Source organism: Lipotes vexillifer, unplaced genomic scaffold, assembly GCF_000442215.2.
Source record: "Lipotes vexillifer unplaced genomic scaffold, Lipotes_vexillifer_v1.1 scaffold110, whole genome shotgun sequence".
Classification (NCBI taxonomy): domain Eukaryota; kingdom Metazoa; phylum Chordata; class Mammalia; order Artiodactyla; family Lipotidae; genus Lipotes; species Lipotes vexillifer.
Genome location: NW_006791887.1, coordinates 719,469 through 733,252, shown reverse-complemented (window position 1 = coordinate 733,252; position 13,784 = coordinate 719,469). Strand labels below are relative to the sequence as shown.

The window sequence follows — 13,784 nt, the reverse complement described above, 5'->3', positions numbered from 1 at the left end:
AAAGAGAGTAAATTTAAACTGATCTCAACAGTTTAAAATATGACTATTGAATGCATTTAGAAGACATTCAGTACTAGAAAATACCAACAGCCTAGGCAAAAAGAAAATATTACAGTTAAATCTTTCATAATAAATGGTTGCCTAGCCTTGGAATCCAGTAACAGAATTTCCCTTAAGTCATCACAAAAGACATCAGTCTAGATAATTTACTGTATTACTGTTAGCAAGTATACACACAGTAGTATTTCTTATGAAACCTAGTGTTTAAGAAATGAGAAAATAACCCCTTTACAATTATTATAATAAGACTAAAGAATAGACAGATACATCTTTCAAAGGAAATGAACCCCTAAACACCATGTAGTATGGTCATTGGTAACTGTGTTTTCTAGAATAAAACAATGGTAATTCATTAAGAAAAGTTATTTTGTTTATAAAAGAAATGGTCCATCCGGATACATGAGAATTATTTACCAGTATTATCCAGAAAAGGCAAGACTACAAAGGTAGAAAAGCATAGGAGTTGGAATAAAAAAGGCTTGTGTTTTCATCCTCTTCTGCTACCTACAATAGTTGTTATTTAATCATATCATTTACTCTCTCTGGGCCTCAGCTTCCTCAGGACTTCTTATGTTTTTAAACATAACATGATAGGGTTGTTATTCAGATTAAACAATATATATGTACAAACACTCTCTATACTAAATGTTATGTAAATGTTACATATATATAATCATTATTATCTACTTGAAAACGAGCAGTGTAAGAAAGGTGTGTATTTGTATGGTTAACCCAAGACCATTCAGCCATCTCTGCTACTCCCTCTTCCAACTCTCCTAAAGCCTAATTTATTAAGTAGCTTACTTATTATGCATATGATATTCCAATTACTATCAGAGCACTTACATCATAGAGCCATGTACCTACCATATCTTGAATCCTCCAATTTATTCAAATTGAAGAATTTCTTTCCTGGTTGTGCAGGATCCAAAGGCTCAGCGAGCTGTGCAAATGGGTTGCTCATTATTCCTGATAGCCACGTGTCCCTGAAAAGGACAGAGAACATTTAATTTCTACTCTCAAAGCTGGACCTTATTTATTCAATGAGTGTTTGCCCTCTTTAACGATTATGATACACATTCACTTCAAGAAATCACTTATCTTCTCAGAGTAGGGGAAAGGTGGGACATAAATGAATAAAAAAATGATATCCTTAGCAAAGAAAGTGGGCTCTGTGAAGCTATTTGTGAAGGCTAGGATTCACCTCTCAAGAGCGCATACAATTCCAAACTTCTTTTGCCTTATCTGTATACAACTTTCTAAAATTCTTGCACTGATAAGTCATGAGGAAGAAGGGAAATGACGGGTGTGTTGCATGGTAAATCTCGAATATGTGAACAGACCTCTGAGCTGGACTCGTGTTTTGCTTGATAGGAGGTTAAGAGGTCTGGAGCAGGTGACATTGTGCAATCGTATAAAACTCGAACTCTGGAAGAGTGGACTTGAAAGCAGCTGTTTTCTGTTGTAACTGTCTCTGCAGCGTTTTAAATAAACCTGTTAGTTGGAAGTCTTCCCAACTCACTTTTGAGTTGGTAGCAAGAGTGAGTTCACATCAGGTAATCTTTAAGGTACACTGTGGTGGCATAAAGGCCCAAACTCCACAGATATGTTAGGAGAGGACCCTCTACCCCACCTCTGGGCAGAATTTTTTTTTTTTTTGTGGTACGTGGGCCTCTCAGTGTTGTGGCCTCTCCCGTTGCAGAGCACAGGCTCCGGATGCGTAGGCTCAGCGGCCATGGCTCACGGGCCCAGCCGCTCCGCAGCATGTGGGATCCTCCCGGACTGGGGCATGAACCTGCGTCCCCTGCATCGGCAGGGGGACGGACTCTCAACCACTGCGCCACCAGCGGAACCCTCTCTCTCTCTTTTTTTTTTTTTTTTTTTGTGGTACGGGGGCCTCTCAGTGTTGTGGCCTCTCTCGTTGCGGAGCACAGGCTCCGGACGCGCCGGCTCCGTGGCCATGGCTCACGGGCCCAGCCGCTCCGCGGCATGTGGGATCTTCCCGAAACGGGGCACGAACCCGCGTCTCCTGCATCGGCAGGCGGACTCTCAAGCACTGCGCCACCAGGGAAGCCCGCCCTCTCTCTTTTTATAAATTATAAGTGATGAACAAGAAAGGACACTGTTCCTGGCCTCCACCACACAGATAAACAGCGATTTCAAATAACTTAACTATATAACTTAGAGCAAAACATTCCGGGGTGGAAGTCGGAAGACTTGCTTTCTAGTCCTACCCCTTGGGCAAAAATCTTTTAATCGATCCATTCTCCAACAGTCTTAATTTTAAGATAATAATAGTAACATTCCCCTATCTAATCCAAGGTTTTTGTGAATAAATATTCATAAAACCTATTTTGGGGATGACTGATATGGAATGATCAACATATTACTATAAAATGAAAACAAAGTACAATATCTTACTCAACTTATGATTGGATAACACCCTGATAAACCCGTTGTAAACTGAAAATATCGTAAGTTGAAAGGCATTTAATATAGTAAGCTACTGAACATCACAGCTTAGCCTAGCCTACCTCAAATATTCTCAGAACACTTACATTAGCTTACATTTGGGCAAGATCATCTAACAAAGAGCCTATTTTATAACGAAGTGCTGAATATCTCATGTAATTTATTGAATACTGTACTGAAAATGAAAAACAGGGTAGTTGTCTGGGTACAGAATGGTTGTAAGGGTGTCGGTTGTTCATCCTCCTGATCGTGTGGCTGACTGGGACTTGTCACAAGAGAGTATTGTACCGCATACCACCAGGCCGGGAAAAGATCAAAATTCAAAATTCAAAGTGTGTTTCTACTGAATGCCTATCGCTTTTGCACCAAAGTGGTCAAAAAATTGTAAGTCAAACCACTGTGAGTCGAGGACCGTTTGTACAGAAAACAACTGTTTGTGGGGATAAAAAGTGACAAGTGGGCCTTGTCTCCATAGACAGGCCCATGTCTTCGTTGAGACACAAAAGAGACTGGTCCCTTTAAGAGGCACAGAGGCCTCGAAGTCAGGATTGGGGAGAAAGACTCAGCTTCATTGTATATCGTTTGGTATTATTTGCATTTTTAACTGTACAAATATAACTGTTTGAAAACTAGTTAAAAACTTAAAAGAGATAGATGATGAGCACACCCACTGTGTCTAAAGTCTAGTGCCAGGCAGTTCTGGGGAGAGGCAGCTGAGTGAGAAGCAACCCCTGCCTTCCTGGAGTTACGAGTGCAGAGACAATGGGATGAGCCGGGCACCGGCAACAGGCGTGAGAGAATGAGAAGGAAGAGTGCGGTGGTCTGCCGAGCGCCTTTTTACTAGGAATCGCCTCTTTCCCCTAGTCCCACGTGGTTTTTGCAGGAGCTGCCATTTGGTCGGGGAGAGGGAAGGCCAACTGACTTCTCTAGGAATTCCAGAACTGAAACTAAAGAAAGCCTAGCGCAGGATGCTGGGGCGTGCCCTAGATCATCTGCAGTAGAATTACCTGGAGCTCTTTCTTGTTAAAAATAGGCTCCCGAGTCCCACCGCTGAGCTACTGAATCAGAAGGGACTTGGGGAGGCGCCAGGAATTCGACAATCTCCCAGGTGTCTCTAGCACGTGTCCAGTTTGAGAATCATTGCTGGACACCGTGGAGGGCCAGGTGAAGAAGGTACACTTGATTCAGAAAGCAGGGAGATACCATGGGAAGTATATGTTTGAGAGGGGGAGTGAATCGCAACCAAAATACCACACGGTTCAGGAAGGGGGCCTGAGCAAGTGAAGCAGGCAGCGCAGGGGCCTGGCAGCCTGGGCAACGTTTGCCCAGCTAAGGGAGCAGCAGCCACTTGGCTCCAGCTGTGGGCTGCATGCTGGAATATGCCAGCCCAGTGTGGACAGAGCCAAGTTTTCAAGCGAGGCTGGCAATCTGGATTTCTACACGAACATTCTTGATTTATAAATGTCAGTAACTAGATTTTTCTAAACTACTGAGTGGGCCTGCAGCACAATGGCCAAACCAAACACGCCTGAGGGCACTACCTGACCTGTGGTCTAACTTAGCCTGGCAGATGTTTTGGAGGAATGGGAGGTAACTACAGAGAGGAAACTCAGGCAGGAAACGCTGGAAGTGGTGGGAACCCCTCGCTGAACTGGGCACGGTGGGCTGTTCATATCTTTCAAAAGCCTTAAGTCACTGAATCATCCCTAAAGGGGCTCAGTTTGCCAAAATTCTATGGTTAAACCAGTTGCCATATTGTACCCATATGTGCCATGATGCAGTGAGGACACAGGACACAACGTGTCAGTTTGCTTACCCATACCTTATAAATGCCCTGGCAGAACTTTGGAAGCCTTACACGATTCCTTCTGTTCCTACCACCCTACAAAGCCAGCTGGTATTTCAGGATGGATATAGTGACCAGTATGGCTCTTGTAGAAAATGTGTTGTATAAAGCACTCTCCATCTGCCTCCTTTTTTCCTTAGAGACTAGATAATTGTGTAGTTTCACTATATAAATGAAGGAAATTTTACTTGCAGAAGTTAGGAGAGAGAAGAGCCAGTGACTAATTACTAAGTATCAGCGCGTGCCAAGTGCTTCATACCATCTTCTGTAACTCTGGCAACATCTCTGTAAATTCCAGCCTATCATTACTCCCATTTTACAGCTGAGAAAACTGCAGCTCAGAGAGATGGAAAAACTCGCCTCAGGGCATACATCCAGTAAGAGGCAGAGCTAGGCTTTGAACTCTGGCTTTTTCCACCAGCCCCTTGGGGCTGCCTCTCCAGGTGTGGCAACTCCTGGTTTGAAGATGGCGCTGGCTGGAGGTCACCTACCAACCCCCAGAGCTGAAAGAGCCAGGAGACGCATGGGCCTGAGAAATCCTCCTACAAGAGGCAGTTTTGAATACTAGAGTTGCCTTTCCTTCTTTCTAGAAGTCACCCAGCACAGTGGCCTGAGCCAGGCATTGATTGTCACATGTCCCTTGCCACTCTGAGCCACAGGTCAGTGGAAAGCAACAGCAGCTGTGTTTTTGCAACCCCAAGCTGGTTTTGCTTGGAAGTTGGGAAATGGACCTTCCCCCCACCCCCCCACCCCCTTATAAGCCTGTTGGGTTCTGGAAATCAGAGCCACTTCACAGTTTCATTCATTCTATCACTCTAGTTTCAAATGACCTTACAGGAGTTCCCAGTGCTTTAGTAATCCCAAGAGGGAGCCAAAACAACCACATGCCAAGGAGGGTGTGAGGGGAAAGATCTTTGGTTTGGGAACAATCCAGATCCAAAGTAGAATCTAGGCATTCTGAATGTACCTAGGTCTGCCTTACCCTGGCCAGAATCCTAGCCCATCCCCAAACCTTGAGTATTACCCCAAATTATCCCAAGATCTGTGATTTTGCTAGAAACACCACCAACTGGCCAAGGAATCCTGTCTACTTACACAACCACAGAAAGCACAGACCCCACTGTTTCAATTCCTTTATCTGCATTGTTCCTGCCCTTTTTTCTGTTTTGTCTAATCCCCATTCAATACTAATAAAAGAGAGGAATGAGCAAACAGAGAGGATCTGGGGGGAGAGGATGGAGCGTCATCCTAGGTTTTTTCTCTTCTGGAAGAGGGAAGAATTAGTATGCATGGAAATATGTTCGGGTTGCTGCCTCTTGTGTTTCACAGAATAAGGTGGTACTGCATGGAGGCAAAGGAAAAAAAAAGAAAAAAAAAAGGAAAGAAGGGGAAATGATATCTTTTAAGCAGCGAGTTTACAGCTCATTCAGAACTTGCCCTTCCTGAACACTTGTGTTGAGAAGGCTAGGACTGCTGGTATCTGCCTGGCCTCTGAATCAAGTGGGACCCATGGACAGTTCTAAAAGAAAAGGAATCCAAAAAGAGACACTTGCACCATCTCTGAAATCCTTCACTACATCTGTTCACATTCGGAAAGAAAAGATAATTATTTGGTAGCGAAACAGTGTCTCTCAAAGCTAACCCATCCTGAAATACCAGCTGGGTGACTTGGCATGATCCTTACAGATACATTTTGTGCATCGAAGAGTAGGGGTGGGGAAGGGAGTGCTGGACACCAGATTTTTTAAGTAAATTACTAAAAATACTAAATAGTAGGCACAGGCAGGCAGATCTGAGACACTTAACACATGAAGTATGCTCCCAGTAAAAAAGATTGAGGGAGTTCAGTGCTGGGGATCCTCTCCAGCCACAGACAGTGTTGCTGCCAACTGACCTTTGGCCTCAATTTAGGACACTGGCATGTGACTTGGAGAGGCACCTTCACTTGTACATGTGTGGCTTGGCATTGATCCATCACCACAGGCTAGGGACACTTTGATCTTAGATGCTAGGGAGGTAATGAGATAAATCAGAGAATGGTGAGTCTACCTTAAAGAACCTTACCTAGGACTACATCAGGGGACCAACATTCCCCTGATGAGGAAATAGAGGCCCTAAAAAGAAGTTGATGGCCTGGGGTCACAGGATTATAAGTGGTAGTACCAGGAGAAAATATAGCTGATTTTCCCTCCAGTGAAAAAGCAAATTTCTGGCAGGGGAAACAAACAAACAAAAACACCTTAAAATCCTTCGTAAGTAGAGTTGAAAAAAGTACTACTTAGGCGTATCACAGTCTTCTGGCACTTTTGTGAGTTAGTTCTATAATCATTCACTGAACCTTCCGTGGTTCAAAATTCCAGAGAACTGACTGACAGCTAAACTTTGGGAAAACAACCTGTGGTTAAATTTTTAACTGCTCTTGATGACTAGTTTATTCCAAGAGAGGCAGAGGAATGACAAATCAATTCTGTTGATGTAAATATCAGACCCACATACCATTCATATGCAAATGAACACAAAAAAGAAAGATACAGAGTAAAGTTAAGATACATAGATTGCCAACAGGCACATGAAAAGATGTTCAACATTGCTAATCGTCAGAGAAATGCAAACCACAATGTCAGTGGTTTTGCAAATGAAAACCACAGTCTCACACCTGTCAGAATGGCTACCATGAAGAAGACCACAAAAAACAAATGTTGGCGAGGATGTGGAGAAAAGGGGACCCTCGTATGCTACTGGTGTCAGTTGATGCAACGACTGTGGAAAAGAGTATGGAGGTTCTCAGAAAACTATAAACAGAACAACCACATGATCCAGCAATTCCACTGCCGTGTATATATCCGAGGAAAACGAAAACACTTATCTGAAGAGATACATGCATCCCGATGTTCAAAGCAGCATTCTTTACAGTAGCCAAGATATGGAAGCAAGCTAAGTGTCCATCAACAGATGAATGGATAAAGAAGATGTGGTGTATATATATACAATGAAATAGTACTCAGCCATAAGAAAGAATGAAATTTTGCCATTTGTAACAACTGGACTTGGGGGGTATTATGCTTGGTGAAATAAATCAGACAGAGAAAGGTTATCACTCACCTGTGGAATCTAAAGAATAAAACAAATGAATGAATATAACAAAACAGAAACAGCACAGAACAGACACTTAGATCAATGGGACAGACTATAGAGCCCAGAAATAAATTCACATACTTATGGTCAATTAATCTACAACAAAGGAGGCAAGAATATGCAATGGAGAAAAGACAGTCTCTTCAAAAAGTGGTGCTGGGAAAACTGGACAGCTACATGTAAAAGAATGACATTAGAACATTTTCTAACACCATATACAAAAATAAACTCAAAATGGACTAAAGACCTAAATGTAAGACCAGAAACCATAAAACTCCTAGAAGAAAACGTAGATGGAACATTCTTTGACATAAGTCATAGCAATATTTTTTTGGACCTGTCTCCTAAAGCAAAGGGAACAAAAGCAAAAATAAACAAATGGGACCTAATTAATCTTTAAAGCTTTTGCAAAGCAAAGGAAAACATGAACAAAACAAAATGACAACCTATAGAATGGAAGAAAATATTTGCAAATGGTATGACCAATAAGGGATTAGTTCATATCCAAAATATATAAACAGTTCATACAATTCAATACCAAAAAAAACAACTCAATTAAAAAATGAGACCTGTTATAACCTATGTGGAATCTAAAAAATAAAACAAATTAGTGAGTATAAAAAAAGACTCACAGATATAGAGTATAAATTAGTGGTTACCAGTGGGGAGAGGGAAGGGAAGAGGGCAAGACAGGGGTAAGGGTCTTTGAGGTATAAACTACTATGTATAAAATAAACAAGCTACAAGGATATACTGTACAGCACAGGGAATATAGCCAATATTTTATAATAAGTATAAATGGAGTATAATCTTTAGAAATTGTGAATCACTATATTGTACACCTGAAACTTATATAATGTTATAAATCAACTACACTTCAATTTAAAACAATACTTAGAAAAAAGATCAGAAAAATACATTAAAAGAAAATTTTAAAAACAAAATTTTTATGTATTCATTTATCTATTTAGGCTGTGCTGGGCCTTAGTTGGGGCACCTGGGATCTCCGTTGTGGCATGTGTAATCTTTAGTTGCAGCATGTGTGAGCTTTAGTTGTGGCATGCGAACTCTTAGTTGCAGCATGCATGTGGGATCTAGTTCTCTGACTAGGGATCAAACCCGGGCCCCTTGCATTGGGAGCACGGAGTCTTAGCCTCTGGACCACCAGGGAGGTCCCTAAAAGAAAATTTTAAAAATAGATGCTCATTGTGGAAACACTATTAATCAGCTATAAAAAATGAGGTAATCCTACCATTTGTGACAACATGGACTTTGAAGACATTATGCTAAGTGAAATGAGTCAGAAAAAGACAAATACTGTATGATCAGATCGCACTAATGTATAGAGGTAGAACCTAATTTAAAAAAACACACATACAACTCACACACACACACACACAAAAAGAAAATGCAAGTGAACAAAAAGAAGAAAAAGTCATCTGTTATACCATGGTTTGGAGTTTCATTTAACATGACTTTTAAATGTACTTGGATTTAAAAAAAATGATTAGACCTCACATTGTTTTGTAAGTTGCTTTTTTTTCCACTCAGCAGTAGACCACAAACATCTTTATAGAGCCATCATGTGATATTTTATATCACTTTTAACTACACCATAAAAATCTATCAGATATATAATTTATTTAAATCTCTTATTATTAAAATACATAGGTTGTTTCCAAGTACTAACATTCAAATACCGCTTGCAACTTTTGTATACATTTCTTCCAATAGGTCCTTAATCCATTTCCTTAAAATAAACTCGTAGCTTTCAGTTCCTAGAAGTAGGACAGCTGGGTGAAAGGATTTGATATCTCCATTGGGTTGCACATCACCAGGTTGCCAGGGAATGGCTGTACCAATTTTATGACCCTTCTCTGAAGCAGTGAGTAAATGAAGGTGCCTAAACCAGGCAACATAATTGGTCTTTACCTTTTGCCAAATTGAGAGATTAAAAAGCTAACCTTGGATTAAAAAGCTAACCTTGGGCATTTCTCTAATTGCTAGTGAAGGTGAATACCTTTCCATCCCTCTGTTAGAATCTGAATTTCTTTTGTAAACTCCCTGTCTGCCAGAAAGGGCAAACGGAGGGTCGCTAAGATGGCCTCTGGTGACCAAATGTTCTCATCTCCGAGGGGACTTCACTGCACTATTCCTGTGGATGAGACTCAGCTCTGTAGTCCTGGAGAGGCAAGGACTGCCTGTGGCCTCTACCTGATCTTGAGACTTGCAGTCTGTAAGATTCCCCTTTACCTGAAGGGAGCCCTAAAATCTAATGCACAGTTTGATCCCGTGCTCAGGTGCACTGTGAACCTAGTTGGTTATAGCAAAGTAAGTGACCAATTAGCTTACCTCACAGGCAGAATCCCCACTGGGGTCAGTGAGCTTTGTTACCTGTAACCCAGACCATTTCCAAGCCCAGGCAGCAGTCTTACAAATGGGTTTTGTGAGGGAGCCTGAATACAGCATATGGATAGTACAGTGCTAAATCACTGCTCCTGCTAGAGGATTGCCTGGGACTATACCCCAGCTGACAGTCATGATGCCTGTTTGGTACAGCCAGATTTGTAGAGATATCTGGAATAGTGGACTGATTTTAGCTAAATGCCAACGATCAGATAAAATAAGAGTCATGTTTTTGGGTGTTTTTCCAGCCTTTGGAGTATATAAATCTAAGATTTAGCTGCTTATGCTGTCGGAGTTGAATCTTCTTAGGTTGTCTTATAAAAGAGAAAGAGGCATGCATATGAATGGGCCCTACCACCAACCACAGGATTTCCACGCATCAGTGGGAAAGAGCAGAGGACAGGCGTAACCCTGGGCAGCAGAATTCCCCTCAGTAATGGGATGGGGAGAATAAAGTTGGGGGGTGGGGTGGAGATTGTGTGTAATCAGTTTCCTGGAGAGTTTGGATAGTTTGACAGAGCCTTCAGGTGATTAGTTGAGAATCACTGCTCTGTGGTCTAAAGTACAGACAACACGCCCTCAGAATTGTTTATTTAGGATATCTAAAGACACACAAGAGTAGATTTTTTTTAAATCTATGCTAAAAACGAAAGAGGTTTCTTCTGTATTCATGTGGTTTACCCACCTCTCTTCCTCTCTTCTCACATTTTCCTAAATATACCCTCCCTGAATTTTCATGGCTTCCAACTCCAAAGTTAAAGCAGTATCACTGCATCTTTTAGGGTTTACTTCAGTTCACTAAAAAGATTAGCTGTGCTTCATTTTTTTCTGTTTAAAGAGAAATTAATTGGTCCCACTCCCAAACTGTTGTGTATCTAAACATCATGCTATTTATAAACTTTTTGTCAAAAGTGAGATTCCAAGGATGTCTATAAACAAGATTGAGGTCAGAACCATTCAGGCCCTCAAACCACCATGGCTTGTCAACTCGGTTCTTTTACAAAGCAGAGAGCTAGAAATATTAGTTCTTTGCTTTATTTGATGCAGACGCATCTGGAAAAATGGAATAGCTGAATAGCTCTGAATTTTCCCAGAGACCAAGTCACTTCTTTGATCTTCTTAGCTGTTCATAAAAGTATTAAAAAAAAAAATACACACACACCAAAAACAACACAAAAATCTCTTAAATGTGATACTTATAACCAAAAGAATTTTAAAGCCATAAGTGCAATTGTCTATTTTGGGAGAGAATGAAAAAGAAAGAAAGGAAAAAAAAAAAAAACACAGAAAAAGAGTAGTACTGTTGTAGGAAAAATGGGGCATGAGAGAATGGTCATGTCCCAGGCCTAGAGTCCTTGGGATGGCTGGCCAAGTGAGTGAGCCATAGTAAAGTGAAAGTGGGTTTATTTACAGAAGTACACCACAGAAAGAAGCAGCCCCAGGGGTGGGGTCCTCTTGGAAAGTGAGAGCAGCCCCTGAAATGTGGGGCTGGTTAGTTTCTATGCCCTGGGCAATTTCATAGCTAATGAGCGGAATATTCTATCTTGGAGAGGGGGTGGGGATTTCCAGGAATTAGGGCACCACCCACCTTTTGGCCTTTCATGGTTGGCCTCAGAACTGTCATGGTGCCTGTCTGTGTGTTGTTTAGCATATGCTAATATATTACAATGAGTGTATAATGAGGCTCAAGGTCTACGGGAAGTTAAATCTTCTGCCATCTTGGACCTAGTTGGTTTTAAGAGTTTTTGTCGTATCCTCAGGATACGTCATTCTTTTAAAGGTTGTGCCTTGCCCCTGTCCCTCCTGTCTCAGTGCAGAAGGAGGGTCTTAGAGAAAGAATGACTTTATGACAGTATAACCAAATCCATCAACACATTTTTCTTGGGCACTAATTAATGCAAAGTGCACTTTACACCACAAAAGTCAACAAGACTCTGCTTTCAAAAAACTTTGCCATCACACAATAACTTGTCACTTTTTGCTAAAATTTTAAGTTATCAGTCTGTTTTCACTAACTCTTTTGTCTTATCCTGGACCACTGACCAGAATGCTCCACATATATTCCTAGAGTTCTAAAAAGAGCTATAACAGTTTTTAAATGATTCAGTTTCATTCCGAATAAGCCACATAACCTTTCTGTGCCTCAGTTTCCCAGTCTGTAACATAAGGTTACTTGATGATCTAAAAAGTCCCATCTGGGTGAAAAAATTCTGTTTCATTCATTCATTTGTTCAACACATATTTATGTTAACTGCGTAATATGTGCCGGGAACTGTATTAGGCACCAGGGATGAACCCGGGAACGAAACTGACAAAGCCCCCTCATGGTGCTTCCATTTCAGTGGAGGTAGATAGACTAAACAATAAACAAACATAGAAGCAGAACGTCAGACTGTGACCAGTTCTGTGGATAAAGCAGGACAGGGCACTAAGGAGTGTCGGCCATGAAGGGTATCAGGAGATCAAAGAAGGCCTCACTGATATGGAGCCACTTGAGAACAAGCTTGAAGGAAGTGAGGGGGCAAGCTCAGCGCAATCTTGAGGAGGGGTCAGATCATGTGCAAAGGTCCTGAGGTGGGTCTGAGGGAAGGCAAGGAGGCCAGAGCAGAGTGAGCGAGGGCAGAAAAGGAAAAGATTGAGGTGGGGAGTAGCAGAGTCAGCTACTGTAGGAACTCTGACTAAGGACAAACTACAAAGTACTCTCCTAACTTTATACTTGGTTTAAATCGTACATTTCCAACATCAGAATTTAGGTTTGGTAAGATATTAACTCATAATATGAAAACATTAGGTTGTCATTTAAAAAGTAGCTACTTCCTGAAATCTAACCCTTCTGTTTCCCTGAACCTCATTAAGTAACACTGGGAATTTTCAGGATGTATCATAAAAATGATCATGACTCACTCAGCAGATGTGCATAGCCACTACCAAAGGTAATGGTCAGGATTTGGAGGACCAGAGCCGTGACTACGGCACTGTCTGATCAAGCAGCCCCTGCCCCAGCACTGTGCTGGGCTCAGTGGCCAAGACAGCACAACATCATATGAAATTCCCAAAAGAGAAAACTTGCCTGACACATCCTTTAAGCTCATTTTAAATTAACTGCAGTAGCACAAACTCCAAAGAATAGAAATAGTTACCTTTATTTTCTGGTATCACTATGAGCTAATATAAACAGAGTTTCACAAAAAGTCTTGCTGAACTTCAGATTTATTATTCCGGAGATGCACTGAGAAAGGAAAGTCATTGTGGGGTCATGAAACATTTGTCCAGAAAGTAAAGGAAGAAGCAGGGCAGGACCCCCTCAGAACCAGGTGTCCTGGCCACTCCTCAGTTCCTGACCTCATCCTCTCCTCTTTTTTTTCTATTTTTTATTTTTTTTGCTGTACGCGGGCCTCTCACTGCTGTGGCCTCTCCCGTTGCGGAGCACAGGCTCCGGACGCGGAGGCTCAGCGGCCATGGCTCACGGGCCCAGCCGCTCCGCTGCATGTGGGATCTTCCGGGACCGAGGCACGAACCCGCGTCCCCTGCATCGGCAGGCGGACTCTTCAACCACTGCGCCACCAGGGAAGCCCCATCCTCTCCTCTTTAAGGCCAGTCCTCAGCCCTTTCTCAGAATGTGGGTCCCCTACCCTGCAGCAACCCACCATTGCCAGCAGGGCTTCAAAAATGATGCCTGCAGAGACCCGAAGTCCTACTGCATCTAAGTCCTGAGAGTAGGGGGTGCGAGGGGGCAGCAACTGTAGTTGTTACTAGCATTACAGAGCAGGCCTGGTCGATAGCCATCCTTTAAGAGTGGCGTGATTTCCTCAAGCTCCAAACTCATTTCGTAGATCCTTGGTAACAAACTTTTCTAACTCAAATT

General features: G+C 42.0%; 1 protein-coding gene across 3 annotated transcripts in view; it reads right to left on the bottom strand.

Moving 5' to 3' along the window:
• The window catches only part of ACO1 (aconitase 1), a 61,381-nt gene that overhangs the window by 38,834 nt on the left and 8,763 nt on the right, over positions 1-13,784 (bottom strand). For all 3 annotated transcript variants that reach the window (XM_007464931.1, XM_007464932.1, XM_007464930.1), the window contains exon 2: positions 928-1,046. In XM_007464931.1, coding sequence (XP_007464993.1) covers positions 928-1,024 — 97 coding nt within the window. In that variant the 5' untranslated portion in view covers positions 1,025-1,046. The remainder of the gene's footprint in view (positions 1-927; positions 1,047-13,784) is intronic.